The sequence below is a fragment of the Balaenoptera acutorostrata genome, chromosome 1 (assembly GCF_949987535.1).
Source record: "Balaenoptera acutorostrata chromosome 1, mBalAcu1.1, whole genome shotgun sequence".
In the NCBI taxonomy this organism is placed as follows: Eukaryota; Metazoa; Chordata; class Mammalia; order Artiodactyla; family Balaenopteridae; genus Balaenoptera; species Balaenoptera acutorostrata.
In genome coordinates, this window is record NC_080064.1 from 35,191,472 (window position 1) to 35,208,975 (window position 17,504).

The 17,504-nt window shown below is 41.0% G+C and overlaps 1 protein-coding gene across 5 annotated transcripts in view; it reads left to right on the forward strand.

Moving 5' to 3' along the window:
• The window catches only part of CCDC30 (coiled-coil domain containing 30), a 160,552-nt gene that overhangs the window by 141,443 nt on the left and 1,605 nt on the right, over window positions 1–17,504 (forward strand). For all 5 annotated transcript variants that reach the window (XM_057531494.1, XM_057531500.1, XM_057531511.1 and 2 more), the window contains 3 exons: window positions 4,590–4,731; window positions 9,116–9,252; window positions 10,299–10,413. In XM_057531494.1, the coding sequence (XP_057387477.1) occupies window positions 4,590–4,731; window positions 9,116–9,252; window positions 10,299–10,413 (394 nt within the window). The remainder of the gene's footprint in view (window positions 1–4,589; window positions 4,732–9,115; window positions 9,253–10,298; window positions 10,414–17,504) is intronic.

Genomic DNA, 17,504 nt, shown 5'->3' on the forward strand with positions numbered 1-17,504 from the left:
TATTTTGGAAAATGGAAGAGTCTTGCAAAAACACATTTAGAGGTAAGATATAACTTACAAGACCATAAGAGTCTCTTGGAGTAGCTATTCCATCATAGTTTGACTAGAATTAGTATCTAAATAAGTCTGCTTTGCTCTTCCCCTCCCATCTGGTTCCTAGTTTTTATGTAAAACAAAGTATCTCAAAGAGAAATTGACAATATCCGGTTTGCCTGGCTTTGCTGGTATTATAGCACTGGGGCATAGTCAGAGATCACAGCCTCTGGAGTCAGATTCTTCTCTGTAAAAGTAACTTGCCTCTGTGTCAGGAGTCCTCAAGACCACCCTCAGGTTTGGAGATTCATTAGGACTTACAGATCTTAGGAAAGCTTTTACATTCATGGTTATGGTTTATTACAGTGAAAGGATACAGATTAAAATCATCAAAGGAAAAAAGCCTGCAGCGAGAGTTCAGGAGAGACAAGATGCAAGCAAGCTTCCCATTGTCCTCAGTGGAGTAGTACGGGCAGTACTTAATTCTCCCAGCAACGTTGTGTGACAATATATATGAAGCATTCCCAGCCAGAGAAACTCACCTGAGCCTTGACATCCAGGGATTTAATCGGGGATTAGTCAGGAGGACAGAGAGAGCTCCTGTGATTGACCTTAACTACTTAGTCTCCAGTTCTCCAACCCCTGAAAAGTCAAACTGATCCAGCATGGCCCAGGCCCAAGGTGAACAAAAATGCATTCACCATAAATCATTTTGTTAGCATAAAATATCTGGTGTGGCCCAAAGCCACAGGTATACAGAGACATTATTATCAGGCAGGATATTCCAAGGGCTTAGAGGCTGTCTCCCAGGAGTCAGTCAAGGACTGGAAACCCAGACCCACTGAGTTTACTGCACAACATCCATCTCCTGGGTCATAGAGTGAGGACATCACCTTCACAAGTTTGCTTTAAAAGTACGCGAGGTGTCTTGTGAAAAGCCTGGAGCACACGTTAGTTCCCTTCACTTAGTTAGGACTTCCTCCAGTTTGAGTGTCAGAGCCCCAGACAGTTGACATAGGCAAACTGCCCAGCATCATAGGCCTGAATGACTGTGCCCTCCCGTGCCTACACTGGCAGAGAGCAGATGCTTCATTCCTTAAACACTTTTCCTTTCAGTTAAAAAGGCATTATTCAAATTTCTAGGCAATCAGGGAAATCAGAGGCTAGAGAGAGCATTAGAATACTCTTTTGTTTGTTTAGTTTTTCTGTTTTTAAGATATCAGGATGTAATTGACCACAGATAACAAAAAACCTGACTAATATATTTAAACAAACTTTTTTTTTTTCTTATATAACAAGAAATCTGGAGGAAGGTGATTATGAAGATTGATTCAGCTGCTCAGTAGCGTGCTTAAGGACAGGCTCTTTCCCTCCTTCTCCTCTGCCGTGCTTGGCGGGCTGATGGCTTTGTCCTTAGGCTTCACACCTCATGGTTACAAGGCAGCGGCTGTAGCTGCAGGTAACAGCCTCGGCAGGAGGGCAGCCAGAGCAGAGAGAGACCTTTGCTCAAGTTCTCAGCTTTTCCTGAAATGCCCAGCTGGACTTCCCTGTCTCACACACCCAATCCCCACCTCAACCCACCCCGCACACACCTGGGGCCCACCCACCTTCCTTGAGATCAAGGGATCCTGATGGATGCCTAAATGAACTTGAGTTCTGTTAGCAGAAATGACGAAAAGCCATTCTTCCCTTACAGCCTGCCACAAGTAGTCTGATTACAATGAAACAGAAGTAGTGAGGAGGTCCCCCAAGGGTTTCTCCCAAACTTTAGCCTGCATCAGAACCCCCTGGAGGACCTAGTAAAACACAGATCCTCCTCCAGACTTTCTTATTCTGTAATTCTAGGATACAGCCTGAGACTTTGTATCTCTAACAAGTTGCCAGGTGATGATGGTGTTGCTGGTCAGAACACAGTTTGAGAACCATTGCTATTGGCTTAGAGCAAACCTAGTTTAGGAACATTAGCTAGAGCAATGGTTTTCAGTAGGGGGTAGTTCGCCTTCCAGGGCAAGGGGACACTTGGCAATGTGTGGAGACTTTTCAGGTTGTCACACTGTAGAAGGTGCTACTAGCATCTTGTGGGTGGAGGCCAAGGATGCCGCTAAGCATTCTTCAAAGTACAGGTCAGCTCTCTACACGAAAGAATTATCTGGCCCAAAAGGTCAGTAGTGCAGAAATCCTGGTTCAGAGTGATTTTGTGTTATTAGACCTCATAGATTTGATCTCGGAGAGGCAGCAGTGAGCGGTGGCGCGAAGCTAGAGCTTAATTCCCTGCCCAGGAATTGAACCTCGGTAGCCTGTATGAAAACCAGGAATCCTAGCCACCAGACCCCCTGGCTCTTGCCCGCAGTGAAAAATGCATTTCTCACGGAGGCAAAAACTATAAAAACGGGTACGAAGTTTGTTATTAGAGACATACCACAACAACAAGTGGGAGAGCACACAGAGAAACAGTTTGTTTAGTTAAGATAGAAGCAAGGCAGAGATGCACACCCGGAGAGAAAGGGTGTGGGTGTCCTCCCTGATGAGGAGTGCAGTAAAGAAGCGGTTAAATCATTTACATAGGGCAGTTCTTCCAGGTCTTTGTATACCTTTGGCCAATTACCTGGTTTCTTTTTCCACACCTGACCTGCCCTAGCACCCTCCCCAACATGCGTGCGCAACTTTTTTCCAAGATGGATTCCAGCCCAGAGGCCTATGGTGCCGCCTTAGCATCACATATTATGGGGTGGTGCCCCCTCCTTTTTGACCCCCAAGGAGGCTTTCTGCGCATGTGTAGTGTCTCCCTTGCCCCAAGGATAGGAAATGTATGACCTCTTGATCTTTTCCTCAAACGGGGTTTAGCCCTTCTCTGTCCCTGCCATGACTGTTATCTTAAGGCATCCACAGGAGACAAAGCCTGACTCTTTACCCTGTTTCTGCTGTTACTTCCATTTCGGAGAGCAAACAAACAGGAGGCTGGCTGTAAATGCCTAACCTGGAGCCCACCTATCTCCTGTCTCAGGAAATGCAAACAGGAGGCTAGTTACTTGTAAGTGTCCAGCCGGAAGCCCACCTTTTTCTCGCCCCAAGAAATGTGAACAGGAGGCCAGTTGTAAATGGCTACCCTGGAGCCCATCTATCTCCTGCCTTAGGTTCAAAGTGAAAGTTCTTAATTTTTAATTTGAAGAAGCACTTTCTGAGTAACAATATTCTTATTTGGAAAGCACAATCGTCTTCAGAGCAGTTTGCCTAGTGGTGGTATGCAGGATTTAATCTATTTTCTTGTTTACTCAGGTTAGCTGTTGTAGTAGCTTGAAATGGTAACTCAGATTTTTGTTGTCTTTTTTTTAATAGCAGGTTTATTGAGATATAATTCACATACCATACAATTCACCCATGGAAAGTGTACAAATCAGAGGCTTTTATTTGTACATCCATCGCCGCAATCAATTTTAGAACATTTCATTACCCCAAAAAGAAACCCTTTAGCTATACCCCCCAGCCCCAGGCAATCACTAACCTACTTTCTTTCACTCTATATTTGTCTCTTCTGGACATTTCATCTGAATGGAATTGTAAAATATGTGGTCCTTTGTGACTGGCTTCTTTCACTTAGCATAGTGCTTTCAAAGTTCATTCATGTTGTAGCATGTATCAGTACTTCATTCCTTTCTGTAGCGGAATAATGTTCCATTGTACGGATACTCCATATTTTGTTTATCGATTCATCAGTTGATGGAAACTTGGGTTGTTTTAACCTTTTGGCTGTTGTGAATAGTGCTACTATGAACATTCACGTACAAGTTTTTGTGTGGACGTATGTTTTCATTTCTCTTGGGTATATACCTAGGAATGGAATTGCTAGGTCATATGGCTCTACGTTTAACCATTTGAGAAACTGCCAGGCTTTTTCCATTTGCCATTCCTACCAGCAGTGTATGAGTGTTCCAGTTTCTCCACATCCTTCTCAGCACTTGTTATTATCTTTCTTTTTTATTGTATCCATTCTACTAGGTGTGAAGTGGCATCTCATTGTAATTTTGATTTGCATTTTCTTTATAGCTAATGATGTTGAACATCTTTTCATGCGTTTATTAGTGGTAAGTCAAATTTATGTCAGAATCAGAGTCTTGAGCAGAGACATATAGAATTGGCATTTAAAAGTCTAGACTCAAGGCAAGGACTGAGAGCAAACCCAGTTATCTGGAAAATAGACAAGATAGAAGTAGTGGGTTATATCACTGTCCAAGGGTGTAGCCAAGAACTAGAAATGTTTAAATTGATGGCTGAATCAGTGGAGTAGGATTCCAAATTTTTGGATGTCAGGGATCAGAAGTCAAGGAGTTTCCTGAGTTGGGGATGACTGAATCTTGTGTTATTTAGGAGGTTGTACTTGGTCCATTCCCCCAACTTGGGGGCAAGAAGTCCTGCAGATGTGAGGCAGGACAAGTCTCCATCTCTGGTGCCAGGCCCTGACAAAGCAAGAAGCAGAAACCCAAGAAAGGTGCGTACTGAGGAGGCAAAATAGTTTTCACTGTGTTCAGGTGCACCTATATTTAAATTTGCTTTTGTAGAAACTATAATGAGAAGCATCACCACCACAAAGCCAAGCTTCGCAGAGTCAAGGATCGTTTAGTTCATGAAGTAGATCTCCGAGATGAGAGAATCAAACAACTTGAAAATGAGATTGGAGCCCTGCGGCAACAAATGGAAAAGGTGAGGGGAAAAGGTGGAGAGCTCACTGGTGATGCTGGTGTTGGTCATCTGGAGGAAGCCCATTCGTTTTTTAATGTATTTGTGGCCTCTTCATAGCCCAGGTTTCCATTTCTTTTCTTTGCACCCTTTTTCAATTTGAGTAATTGTTTAAGCCCTGCCCCAAAGTGTGTAAGACTCATAGTGATGCTAGATCAAATTAGACACTGAAAATATTCTGCACTGCTGCTTAGGACTAGTGTCTTGCCTTCAAATGAAAATATCTTCTTAATCACCCTGCAGCAGAGACTTCCAGACCACCCTCCGTAACTCATTCCTACTTTATGCAGCCTTCATTTTGCCTCACACTTCTGTCAGTTTTAAAATGGCAGTGAAAACAGGTGACCCCTATTCTTTTATCAGTCCTTGACTGGTGCCTTCAGGCTGTTTTCTAAATATCCCTGGTTTCTTTGTTTGTCTTGTCGCCCCTGTGACTTTCTAGTGTGTGGGTAAAAAGGAAATGGGACAGATGAATGGGATCAAATGACAAATGGCCTTGAGAGCATTAAACTACATCGATTCAAAATGGAGAGCAACTGATTTGGCCAGGAATGTTTCCCTTCTGGAGATCCCCAGCCCATTTCAGAATTTTGAAAACATTGTCCTCGGTCCTAAATTACTCATTTCTTCACCCAACAAATTTTCATCATACCACCACTATGTGCCAAGGATACCAAAACAGTTGATGTAAATTCAGTTATTCCATGGGCTATTATAGGACTCCAGGGTAAGAATCCTTAGATTACACACAGAAAACATCTGAGGATTATAACAGATGGGTCACTATTGTTGTGTTTTTAGTTTTAAAAAATCCTCTTGATACTCTAAACTGTAGTAAAAAAGGAAAATATGTTAGATTTTGCAGTACCCTCCTATTTTGGCACTAATTCATCCAATTTTTAAAGACTCAGATCCACAACTAGGAAGACAATATAGAAAATATAACAGAAGAAAGTAGCAACCCTGGTTCATGGGCCCCCCAGAAATATCATCAACCTATTCTGTATTACCCATTCTTCCTTGTGATGCCTGCCTTCCACTTCCAGGCGTACATGGCAAAACCAGCCTCCTGCTTTCAGCAGGCATGTTTCCTGACTGTACTGTGTTCCAGTGTACCCCCAAAATTCATGTCTACCCAGAGCCTCAGAATGTGACCTAATTTGGATGTAAGGTGTTTTCAGGCATAAACAGTTAAAATGAGGTCATACTGGTTAGCGTGAACCCTAAATCCGATATGACTAGTATCGTTATAAGAAGAGGAAAAGACACACACAAAGACAGACACAGGGGAAGAAGGCCATGTGATGATAGAGGCAGAGATCGGAGTCATGAAGCCACAAGCCAAGAAACACCAAGGATTGCTAGCAACTACCAGCTAGGAGAGAGACATGGAACTGATTCTCCCTCAGCGCCCCCAGAACTAACCCTGTCCACACCTTACTGGCCTCCAGAACTGTGAGAAAATAAATTCTTGTTGTTTTAAGCTACCCAGTTTGTGGTAATTTGTTACAGCTGGCCTAGGAAACTAACATATCTGCCCAAAAAACCACAGGCCACCATGAAATTAACTGGAGACGGCAAGTAAGCAGAGGCGAGGAAAGAGTGGTAGGTGTTGGCCTTGGACAGACTTGGATGCAAAGTCCAGCCCTGCCACTTGATAGTTCTGTGACCTTGCCCGAGTCCCTGTGCATCATTTTCTTCCTCTGTAAAATGGGGAAATAATCCCTACCTCACAAGGTTTTCGTGAGGATTAAAATACAAAATGCCTAACGTGGGACCTGGCACATATAAATTTTCATAAATGTTATTTTCTTCTTAGTGTAAAATCTCTTAGAAGCATGTTAATCAGTAGATGTACCACAGTGGTACAAACCTGGAGCTCCTGATTTTACTTATTTTAGGGCCCGTGAACCAGAGCCCCGAGCATACAAAAGCTGGGCTCACTTTCTAAGCACCTAATCTCCAGAAAATAATGCCACTTTGGGGGGCTTCATTCCTTCAGCCTTCTCTTTATACAGTGAGCCAGCTTAGTCCTCTGACTGTGTGACCACCCAAACCAGATTTCCCCAGATATTTTATCCTATTATTAGAGTAGATGTCCTGATTTTTTGGTTCCAAAAAATTACAGTATTTCCAATGGGCAGGGTGTCAGTAGCCTGCCCCACTCAATTTCCTTTCTAATCCAGATATAACTGCAGAGAGCATTATTTGTGGGGTAGCTGCTTATATTCTCAATCCTTATCATAAATATATTTAAATAATAGCAGGCAAGACTATCGTTAGACATTGAAGGGTCCTGGATGAAGGACTTTAAAATCTGGAAGAGTTTGTTTCAAAACATACTGTAATCTCCTTCCTTACAATTCCTTAATAATAGATGGACAGTCTTTCTTTCTTTCTTTCTTTCTTTCTTTCTTTCTTTCTTTCTTTCATTTTGAATTATAATTGACATAACATTTTATTAGTTTCTGGTATATAACATAATGATTTGATATTTATATATATTGCTAAATGTTCACCACAATAAGTCTAGTTAACATCCATCACCACACATAGTTACAAATTTTTTCTTGTGATGAGAACTTTTAAGATCTACTGTCTTCACAACTTTCTCATATGCAATACAGTATTACTAACTATAGTCATCATGCTGTACATTATATCTTTATGACTTATTAATAACCGGAAATTTGTACCTTTTGACTGCTTTCACCCATTTCGCCCACCCCTCTCCACCTCTGGCAACCACCAGTCTGTTCTCTGTATCTATGAGTCTGGTTTTTTTTGTTGCTTGGGTTTTTTTAGATACCACATATATGGACAGTCTTTTCTGAATGATCTATATTAGTACCTTATTAAAAGAAAGAATGTTGCCCCTCTTAACCCTGTGATTCACCCATCTACCAGAGGTGGTTTTTCTCCTCCCATTCCCACTTGCTCCCACACCTGGCAGGTGGAAACAAACACAAATAGGTGAAGGCACTTGCCTGTTACCATTGACAGGTTCTTGGTGAAGTGAGAAGGGCAGTTCTACACTTGTGAGCTTCTAAACTCCTCACCAACAGTGATATTTACTAATATCTGCTGACTCAATATAAGAATGTTAGTGTTTTTTCACAAAATATAATCCTTTATCATTTTAGCTATAACTTCGCTAGCTATTGCTTCCAGTAGAAAATGAAACATGGTGTCAAGCTAGAAATCATTTCAGCATCATCACTGCAAGAATTTTTTTTTTTTTTTCCACACACACACACTGTATTTTATTTTTACAAGAGATAGATAGACTGACACCAAGCATTGTACATGGATGACCACAACAAAAGCAACAATGATTGCAATTACCAAACATGAAACACACTTATACTATGTCATAATATTGACATTCAGTCCAGTAATCCTCCACTGTAACAGCTCCTTTACTTTGCAGTGAAAATTGATTTGTATATTCTTTTCCTCTGAGTCCTTGTGGGATTTTTTTTTTTTTAATTCAGACAGAAAGTCACAAAAATTATACTCATCCTCATCAGTTCACTCAGTCCCATGTAATTAATTTCTTTTTTTTTCATCTTGATCTTTTGTTAGCACTTTTATGAGTTCATCAGTTTTTCATTAGAGTTCTGAAAATGCTTATTCATTCAGTTCAGCAGTACAGTCAGTTACCAGAAACCTGTACTTGTCAGAGTCTTTTCCATGAATTTCTTGAAGATGAAACTCTTTTATAGGAACATATTTGCAAAATCATCAGAGTACACCCAGAACTGTCTGTAAATGACAAAAGACTTAAAAATGACCATGGTTAAAGATTTGATGAAAGTTCATAATAATACTGCAAGAATATTTTTGGTACCTGGTTTACATGCTGAACTTGCCAAGCCAACTGAGACCCTGACATTAGTTGTCAGGTGAGGTGGCTAGATTCCCATCTTCCTCCCTTTGCCTTAAAAAGACTATAACTACAAAGCAGATGGAAATGTGTTACATGGAAATCTTTCTCAATATGGAGATTCAGAGAATTCAGTTGTATTTGTTAGTGACTCGATACCTATGGAATTAGAATACAGATGAGAGCATTGGGACCTTATTGGGAGTTGAGTGTTCAGATATTTTTAAATGTTAACCCAAAAGAATGAGTAAATGTCCAAACAAAATACGTGACATAAAATAACCAAGATAAATAGAAGAACCATCTAGCTGACAATTCAGCAAACAGACAAAGACAGACTAGAAGACAGGAGAAAAGAAGTTCACAAGGCAATTTGCTGTCAGAGTTTAGAAACAGGCTGATGCTCTTAAATGTGTGATTCTTTTTCCTCCTGGGGTAATTAGGGGGCTTTATTATCCCTAGGAGAAGGCATTCCAGGACCAGATCACCACCCAAAATGATATCCTGCTCCTAGAAAAGAGGAAACTTCTGGAGCAGCTCACAGAGCAAGAGGAATTGATCCACGGCAATAAATGGATAATATCTTCCGTCCAGAGCAGGTAGGTGCCTGCCTGAGTCACCTGTCAGCTCCACAAAGAGGAGGTTTCTCCCTCCACAAAGAGATCTTTCCAGAGGTAGTCCTTTGAGTTTGCGGCCCATCTGATAACTGTTTCTCTGCCATTCTGCTGTTTTTAGCAGTTCATACAAGTGGCAGAGTTGTGAAATTAAAAAGAAAAATATCATGGAGAAGGCGGGCTGGGCATTCAGATAGGCTCTTTCATGGCAACATTGCCTCCTGAGGACCCAGCTATGCTCATTCGGGCCCATCCCTTTGTGTGTGTTGACACTCATGTTTATCATTTGGGACCTATGGAATCAAGGTATAGACCAAGAGAGAAGAAGGCTGGCATCCCAGCTCAATGACTTTCTGGTTTTATCTTCTCACACAAGTTACTTTCCCCACTCTGAGCCTCAGTTTCCTCATCTGCAAAATAGGCTTCATAACAGTATCTCTTTTATGGGGTTGTTGTGAGGATTAAAGGAGCTAATACATGAAAAGTTTTAAGTGCTTACTGTGTGGATAGGTTGCAATACCTAACGTACATGGTAAGTACTTGGTAAATGGTTGCTGCTGCTACTACTATTTTTACTTCTACTACTACTACTACTAATACTACTACTGAAACAAAAGCATGGGATGACTGAGATCAGAACCAGATGTAGGCTGTGTATGAACAGTGTTCATACACAATGTATGGCTGTGTATGAACCAGATGCAACCAGATGAACAGTGTTTGAAGGGATGCAGAGTCCCTCCCCTAAATGGGATCGTATCCTTCCTTAAGTTTCTCGAGGGCTGGAATTGTGCCTTTCGTATTCTTGCATATAGTGTGTCTCTGTTCTCAGTATGTATTTAATGATGGTGTACAAGCCAGAGGCTTATTCATTTTTCACTTGGTCTTGGAATATGGTGGGAATTATTCTGGCAAAGTTGGTTCTAAAATCTGGCAGTGGGCTAAGACTCAGAGCTAGTGGGAAATGGGAGAGAGTTTTTAGGAAGGATACAGAAATGTTTAGTTATGCCTCTGATTTATGCCATCCTTAGAGTACTTTTCCTGGATAAAGAAAATAAGCAGCTACAAGAAAACCGTCTCCGGCTCACCCAGCAGGTTGGTCTCTTAGAACGGATCATAAGGAGCATCCAGATCCGCAGAGGGGAGGTAAGGCTTGCTGTTCTCACTTTCCTTCATCTTCTGCACGTAGCTGTAGCCTGCACTTGGCCTCACGGTGGACTGCAGCGAAGAGGCTCGCCGGCTGCACACCGGGGCAGCAGGCCTTCAGACTGCTCTGGACCAGCTTTGCTCTTCACTGGGTCAGCCTTTGTTCAGCGTGCTCCTCCTGTGTGATCCCAAAGCAATTCGTGTATGCCTCCTAGCTTCTTCCTTAACACACTGTATTGTCATCACCTTTTCACTTCTCTGTCTCATCGTCTCAGCAGCGACATCCTGGAGGGCAAGGGTTGCATCTCATATGCCATTGTATCTATGGACAGGTACTCCATAAATATTTGAGAATGAACGGATGTTAAATGTCCTCACACAGATGCCTCCTTCTCAGCTATCCTGTTTAACATGTATTATTCTTGCCCCAGCTGAGAGATGAGCCCATCTGAGGCTCAGAAAGGTAAAGTGAAGCTAGTCTGCTCTGGCAAGGAGTCAAGCCTAAGGAGAACATCTGAGTCAGAGAAAAGCAATTATGTTACAAAAAAAACGTGCTGGCAAGTAGCCAAGTCCAGAGAGCTGCAGCAAATAAGGCTCTCTGTTCAGATGAGGTCCAGAGTCTGGCTGGTGAGCAGTCAGCCAGAGGGACTTCAGAAAGCAGAGCTGCATTCTGACTCCAGGATGGAGGCTGCTTGCTTTCTTCCCTGGCTTGTATCACCTGCTAGGCGTTTCTTCCTAGGATATTTCACAGTAGATCCTGCTCATTGGGTACTACTGCTATAAGCGTTAAGGCCTACATCATGTTTGGTCTCAGAAAGGTGATAGTTTCCAAGTTTTTGAGTTGTTTTGCAGATTTTCTCAAAAGTAGAACTGCCACAAAAACAGAAATATAGATCAATGGAACAGGATAGAAAGCCCAGAGATAAACCCACACACACATGGTCACCTTATTTTTGATAAAGGAGGCAAGAATATACAGTGGAGAAAAGACAGCCTCTTCAATAAGAGGTGCTGGGAAAACTGGACAGCTACATGTAAAAGAATGAAATTAGAACACTCCCTAACACCATACACAAAAATAAACTCCAAATGGATTAAAGACCTAAATGTAAGGCCAGACACTATAAAACTCTTAGAGGAAAACATAGGCAGAACACTCTGTGACATAAATCACAGCAAGGTCCTTTTTGACCCACTTCCTAGAGAAATGGAAATAAAAACAAAAATAAACAAATGGAACCTAATGAAACTTAAAAGCTTTTGCACAGCAAAGGAAACCGTAAACAAGACGAAAAGACAACCCTCAGAATGGGAGAAAATATTTGCAAATGAAGCAACTGACAAAGGATTAATCTCCAAAATATACAAGGAGCTCATGCAGCTCAATATCAAAAAAACAAACAACCCAATCCAAAAATGGGCAGAAGACCTAAATAGACATTTCTCCAAAGAAGATATACAGATTGACAACAAACACATGAAAGGATGCTCAACATCACTAATCGTTACAGGAATGCAAATCAAAACCACAAAGAGGTATCACCTCACACCAGTCAGAATGGCCATCATCAAAAAATCTACAAACAATAAATGCTGGAGAGGGTGTGGCGAAAAGGGAACCCTCTTGTACTGTTGGTAGGAATGTAAATTGATACAGCCACTATGGAGAACAGTATGGAGGTTCCTTAAAAAACTAAAAATAGAACTACCATACGACCCAGCAATCCCACTACTGGGCATATACCCTGAGAAAACCATAATTCAAAAAGAGTCATGCACCAAAATGTTCATTGCAGCTCTATTTACAATAGCCAGGACATGGAAGCAACCTAAGTGTCCATCGACAGATGAATGGATAAAGAAGATGTGGCACATATATACAATGGAATATTACTCAGCCATAAAAAGAAACGAAATTGAGTTATTTGCAGTGAGGTGGATGGACCTAGAGTCTGTAATACAGAGTGAAGTAAGTCAGAAAGAGAAAAACAAATACCATATGCTAACACATATATATGGAATCTAAAAAAAAAAAAATGGTTCTGAAGAACCTAGGGGCAGGACAGGAATAAAGACGTAGATGTAGAGAATGGACTTGAGGACATGGGAGGGGGAAGGGTAAGCGGGACGAAGTGAGAGAGTGGCATGGACATATATACACTACCAAATGTAAAATAGATAGCTAGTGGGAAGCAGCCGCATAGCACAGGGAGATCAGCTCGGTGCTTTGTGACCACCTAGAGGGGTGGGATAGGGAGAATGGGAGGGAGATGCAAGAGGGAGGAGATATGGGGATATATGTATATATATAGCTGATTCACTTTGTTATACAGGAGAAACTAACACACCATTGTAAAGCAATTATACTCCAATAAAAATGTTAAAAAAAAAAAAGTAGAACTGCCAAATGATGTGATCTAATTTCCAACAGTTTATGTCTTTGCTTGAGCTACAACTGTTCTTAATTGTCTAGTCATTCACTCTTTTACTTAATCATTCATTCAACAAACATTTATTTATTTATTAAAGGGAACTTTATTATTTTTATCCATTTATTTTTGGCTGTGTTGGGTCTTCGTTGCTGCACGTGGGTTTTCTCTAGTCGCGGGGAGCGGGGGCTGCTCTTCATTGTGGTGCACGGGCTTCTCATTGCGGTGCCTTCTCTTGTTGCGGAGCACGGGCTCTAGGCGTGCAGGCTTCAGTAGTTGTGGCACACGGGCTCAGTAGTTGTAGTTCGCAGGCTCTAGAGCGTCAGGCTCAGTAGTTGTGGCGCACAGGCTTTGTTGTTCTGCGGCTTGTGAGATCTTCCCAGACCACAGCTCGAACCCGTGTCCCCTGCATTGGCAGGTGGATTCTTAACCACTGCACCACCGGGGAAGCCCTCAACAAACATTTATTAATTCCAAGAACTGTGATAGGTCCTAGGAATATGGAAGATAGTTCCTGTTTTCAGAGACCTTCAGTCTAGTAGAAAAGGACAGACATATACATGAATAAATACTATAGTATTGTTGGTGCTGAGTTACAGGCCTTAAAGGAGTATTTTTTAGGACCAGTGGTTTTGAGATCCACAATATTGTCATCAAATCAAGATAAGAAATGTCACATGGGTCAGAACTAGAGTACATCAAGCTCAGTATCCCACGTGTGACAAAGGTACCAAGTTGTAACATCTTGACACCTATTGGAATAAACTCCAAAACTGTTTATAAACTTAGAATCTTAAGGATCCTCCAATCCAATCCTCTCATTTTACGCAGAAGGGAGATAAAACCCAGAGAAGTTGAATGATATGTCAAAGGCCACGTAGCTACTGCTTACATTTCCAAGATCTGTTGATTCTTGGTGATTACCACATATGCAAATAGCTCAGTATATAGATCCCTGAGATCAGACATATCCTAGCTCGCTTCCTTTCTTGGGGCTACAGTGGTGACAGCTTGACATTCGTTGGGTGCTTACTATGTGCCTGGGACTGTTCTAAGCATTTTATGTATATTATCTCCTGTAATCCACAAGATAATCTTATGTGAAAAGCCTGTCATTCCCACTTTCACAGTTGAAGAAACTGAGACCTGGAGAGGTGAAGTGACATCATTGCCCAAGGTCACATAGCTGATAAATAGGAAAACAAGGACTGAAAACAGCACTCTCTGGTCCCTGCTCTTAGCCACTATCTCATAATACTCCAAGTCAACTGTTTCCCTTGCAGGGGCATTGGAGTAACCAGGGACATAGCGTATGTAATAGACCATGTTGCTGCCTGTATTGTAATTCCATCTTTCTTCTCAGTTGGTTTATAAACTCCAAGAGAGCAGGAACTCTGCCCATCTTGTTACCCATTGTATCCCAAATACTTAGCACCTGGGTCACGGCAACAACTTCTTAACTCATCTCCTTTCAGTCTTTCCTCCTCTTCTAATCTGCCCTGCCCACGCCACTAGACCCATCATTGTGAAACACTGCTTGATTTCATAGTACTTCACGTCAAAGAGTTTCAGAGACTGCCTTTGTCTATAAGACAAAGTTTATTCATTCAACACATATTTATGGACCATATACAGTGTGCCAGGCCTCATGCTGTTCCCCATATGGTTTAAATATGATGGTGAACAAGAGATACTGTCTGTCTTCCCAGAACTCGGGCCCAGTGAGAGTGACAATCATGTAACTGACAACTGCCATGCGCTAAGTTCTACAAGAGCAGTAGGCCCAGAATGCTGAGGAAGCAGGGGGAGTGGTGTCTCAACCTGTCTGGGGTGGCTAGGGAAGGCTTCTGGAGTTATTGATGTCTAAACCAGAACTGAAGCCACATAAGAACTTTCCATATTCCAAATACCTTTCTGACAAACCTGATCAAAAGAAACTAGCCTATTCACTGTTTCCCCAAAAGCTCCGCCGTTTCCTCCTCTGAATCATGTATTTCCCTTGCTTGGGAAGACACATCTCATCTCCCCTGTCCCATCTTCCCAGGCTTTGTCTTTTGAAGTTCTATGGTTCTTATAGTCTATAGCCAGAGGGGTCTTTAGAAAATACATGTAGTCTGAGCTGATGACTCAACACTGTGTGAGGATTTCCCGCAGTCTTCAGAATAAAACCCGCATTTTCTGACATGGTCTTTATATGCTCTGTGAGTAGGCCTCTGGTCTGTTTTGGTCTACATTTTTCTGAGAAAGAATATTTGGTTTTTAAAGTAATGGAGCTCAAAACAGTTACTTGTTTTTTATGATTTAAAGGGACAGAAAATGTTTACCAGAGTATTAGAAACTCATCATATAGAATGGAATGATTATATCAGCTAATATGAGGTAATTCATGTAGAAAAGTGGATATGAAAAGCAAGCTAACAGTGAAAAGCACTAATATAAAAAGTATGGCATTTAATTTTGTTGTTGTTGTTTTTTGTAAATAACTGCTTAACTGCTTAAATGTTATTAAACCTCTCTAATATTTGGTCTCTTCGCTTTTTTTTTTTTTTTTTTTTTTTTTTATTTATGGCTGTGTTGGGTCTTCGTTTCTGTGCGAGGGCTTTCTCCAGTTGCGGCAAGTGGGGGCCACTCTTCATCGCGGTGCGCGGGCCTCTCACTATCGCGGCCTCTCGTTGCAGAGCACAGGCTCTAGAGCGCAGGCTCAGTAATTGTGGCTCACGGGCCTAGTTGCTCCGCGGCATGTGGGATCTTCCCAGACCAGGGCTCGAACCCGTGTCCCCTGCACCGGCAGGCAGACTCTCAACCACTGCGCCACCAGGGAAGCCCAGTTATTATTTTTAAAATAATTTTATTTATTGAGGTAACACTGGTTTATAACATTATATCAGTTTCATGTGTGTAACATTATACCTTGCCTTCTGTATACACTACAGCGTGCTCACCACCAAAAGTTTAGTTTCCATCCATCCATCCATCCCCCTTTTGCCCATTTCACCCTCCCACACCTTCCCCTCTGGTAACCACTACTCTGTTCTCTGTATCTATGTGTTTATTTTTGTTTGGTTTGGTTTGTTCTTTTTTATTATTATTATTCCACATGTGAGTTAAATCATATGTTATTTGTCTTTCTCTGTCTGACTTATTTCACTTAGCATAATACCTTCAAGGTCCACACATGTTGTCACAAATGGCAAGATATCATTTTTATATATGTATAATCTACTTAATCCATTCATCCTTTGATGGGCACTTAGGTTGTTTCCATATCTTGGCTATTATAAATAATGCCATAGGGGTGCATATAGCTTTTCAAATTACTGTTTTTGTATTCTTCAGGTAAATACCCAGAAGTGGGACTGGATTGTGTGGTAGTTCCTAATTTTTTTAGGAATTTCCATAGTGTTCTCCATAGTGGCTGCACCAATTTACATTCTGACCAACAGTATACGAGGGTTTGCTTTTTTCCTTGCCAACACTTGTTATTTCTTGCCTTTATGATAACAGCCATTCTAACGGGCGTGAGGTAATATCTCATTGTGGTTTTGATTTGCACTTCCCTAATAACTGGTGTTGTTGAACATCTTTTCATGTGCCTATTGGCTATCTGTATGTCTTCTTTGGGAAAAAATGTTTATTTAGCTCCTCTGCCCATTTTTTAATTGGGTTGTTTGGTTTTTTGTTGTTGAAAGTATGACATGTATAGTTACCAAATATTCTATAGGTATTAGGGATTACAGTTTTCCCCCCAATTTTGTTGATATAATTGACATATAACATTGTATAAGTTTAAGGTGTACAATATAATGATTTGATATATATATGTATTGCAAAATGATCACCACAATAAGATTAGTTAACATCTATCATCTCATATAGTTACAATTTTTTTTTCCTCATGACAAGAAATTTTAAGATCTATTCTCTTAGCTACTTTCAATATATAAAATACAGTACTGTTAAGTATATCATCATGTTGTACATTACATCCCTAGAACTTATTTCTCTTACAAGGGAAGTTCATACCTCTGACCACATTCACCTAATTCCCCCATCCCTGACAACCGCAAATCTGGTCTCTATTTCAATAAGTTTGGTTTTTTTAAACTCCCAGTGTATATGAGTTCATACAGTATTTGTCTTTCTCTTTGTCTGACTTATTTCACTCAACCTGATGACCTCAAGTTCCATCTGTGTTGTCACAAATGGCAGGATTTCCTTATTTTGTTAAAAGAATTTGTTTTTTGCTGAGTAGTATTCTATTGTACGCATATTCTTTATCCATTCCTCTATCAGTGGACACTTAAGTTGCTTCCATATCTTGGCTATTGTAAATAATGCTGCTATAAACATGGAGTGCAGATATCTCTTTGGGACAGTGTTTTCATTTCCTTCAGATATATACCCAGAAGTGGGATAGCTGGGTCATATGGTAGTTCTCTTCTTAATTTTTTGAGGAACCTCCATACTGTTCTCCATAGTGGCTGCACCAATTTACATTCCCACCAACAGTGCACAAGAGTTCCCTTTTTTCCACATCTTCTCCAGCATTTGTTATCTCTTGTCTTTTTGATGATAGCTAGTCTAACAGGTGTAAGGTGAGGGGATTATATTTTTAACCAAAAATATATATAAAGCATAAGTTCTAGGATCATATCGCCAATG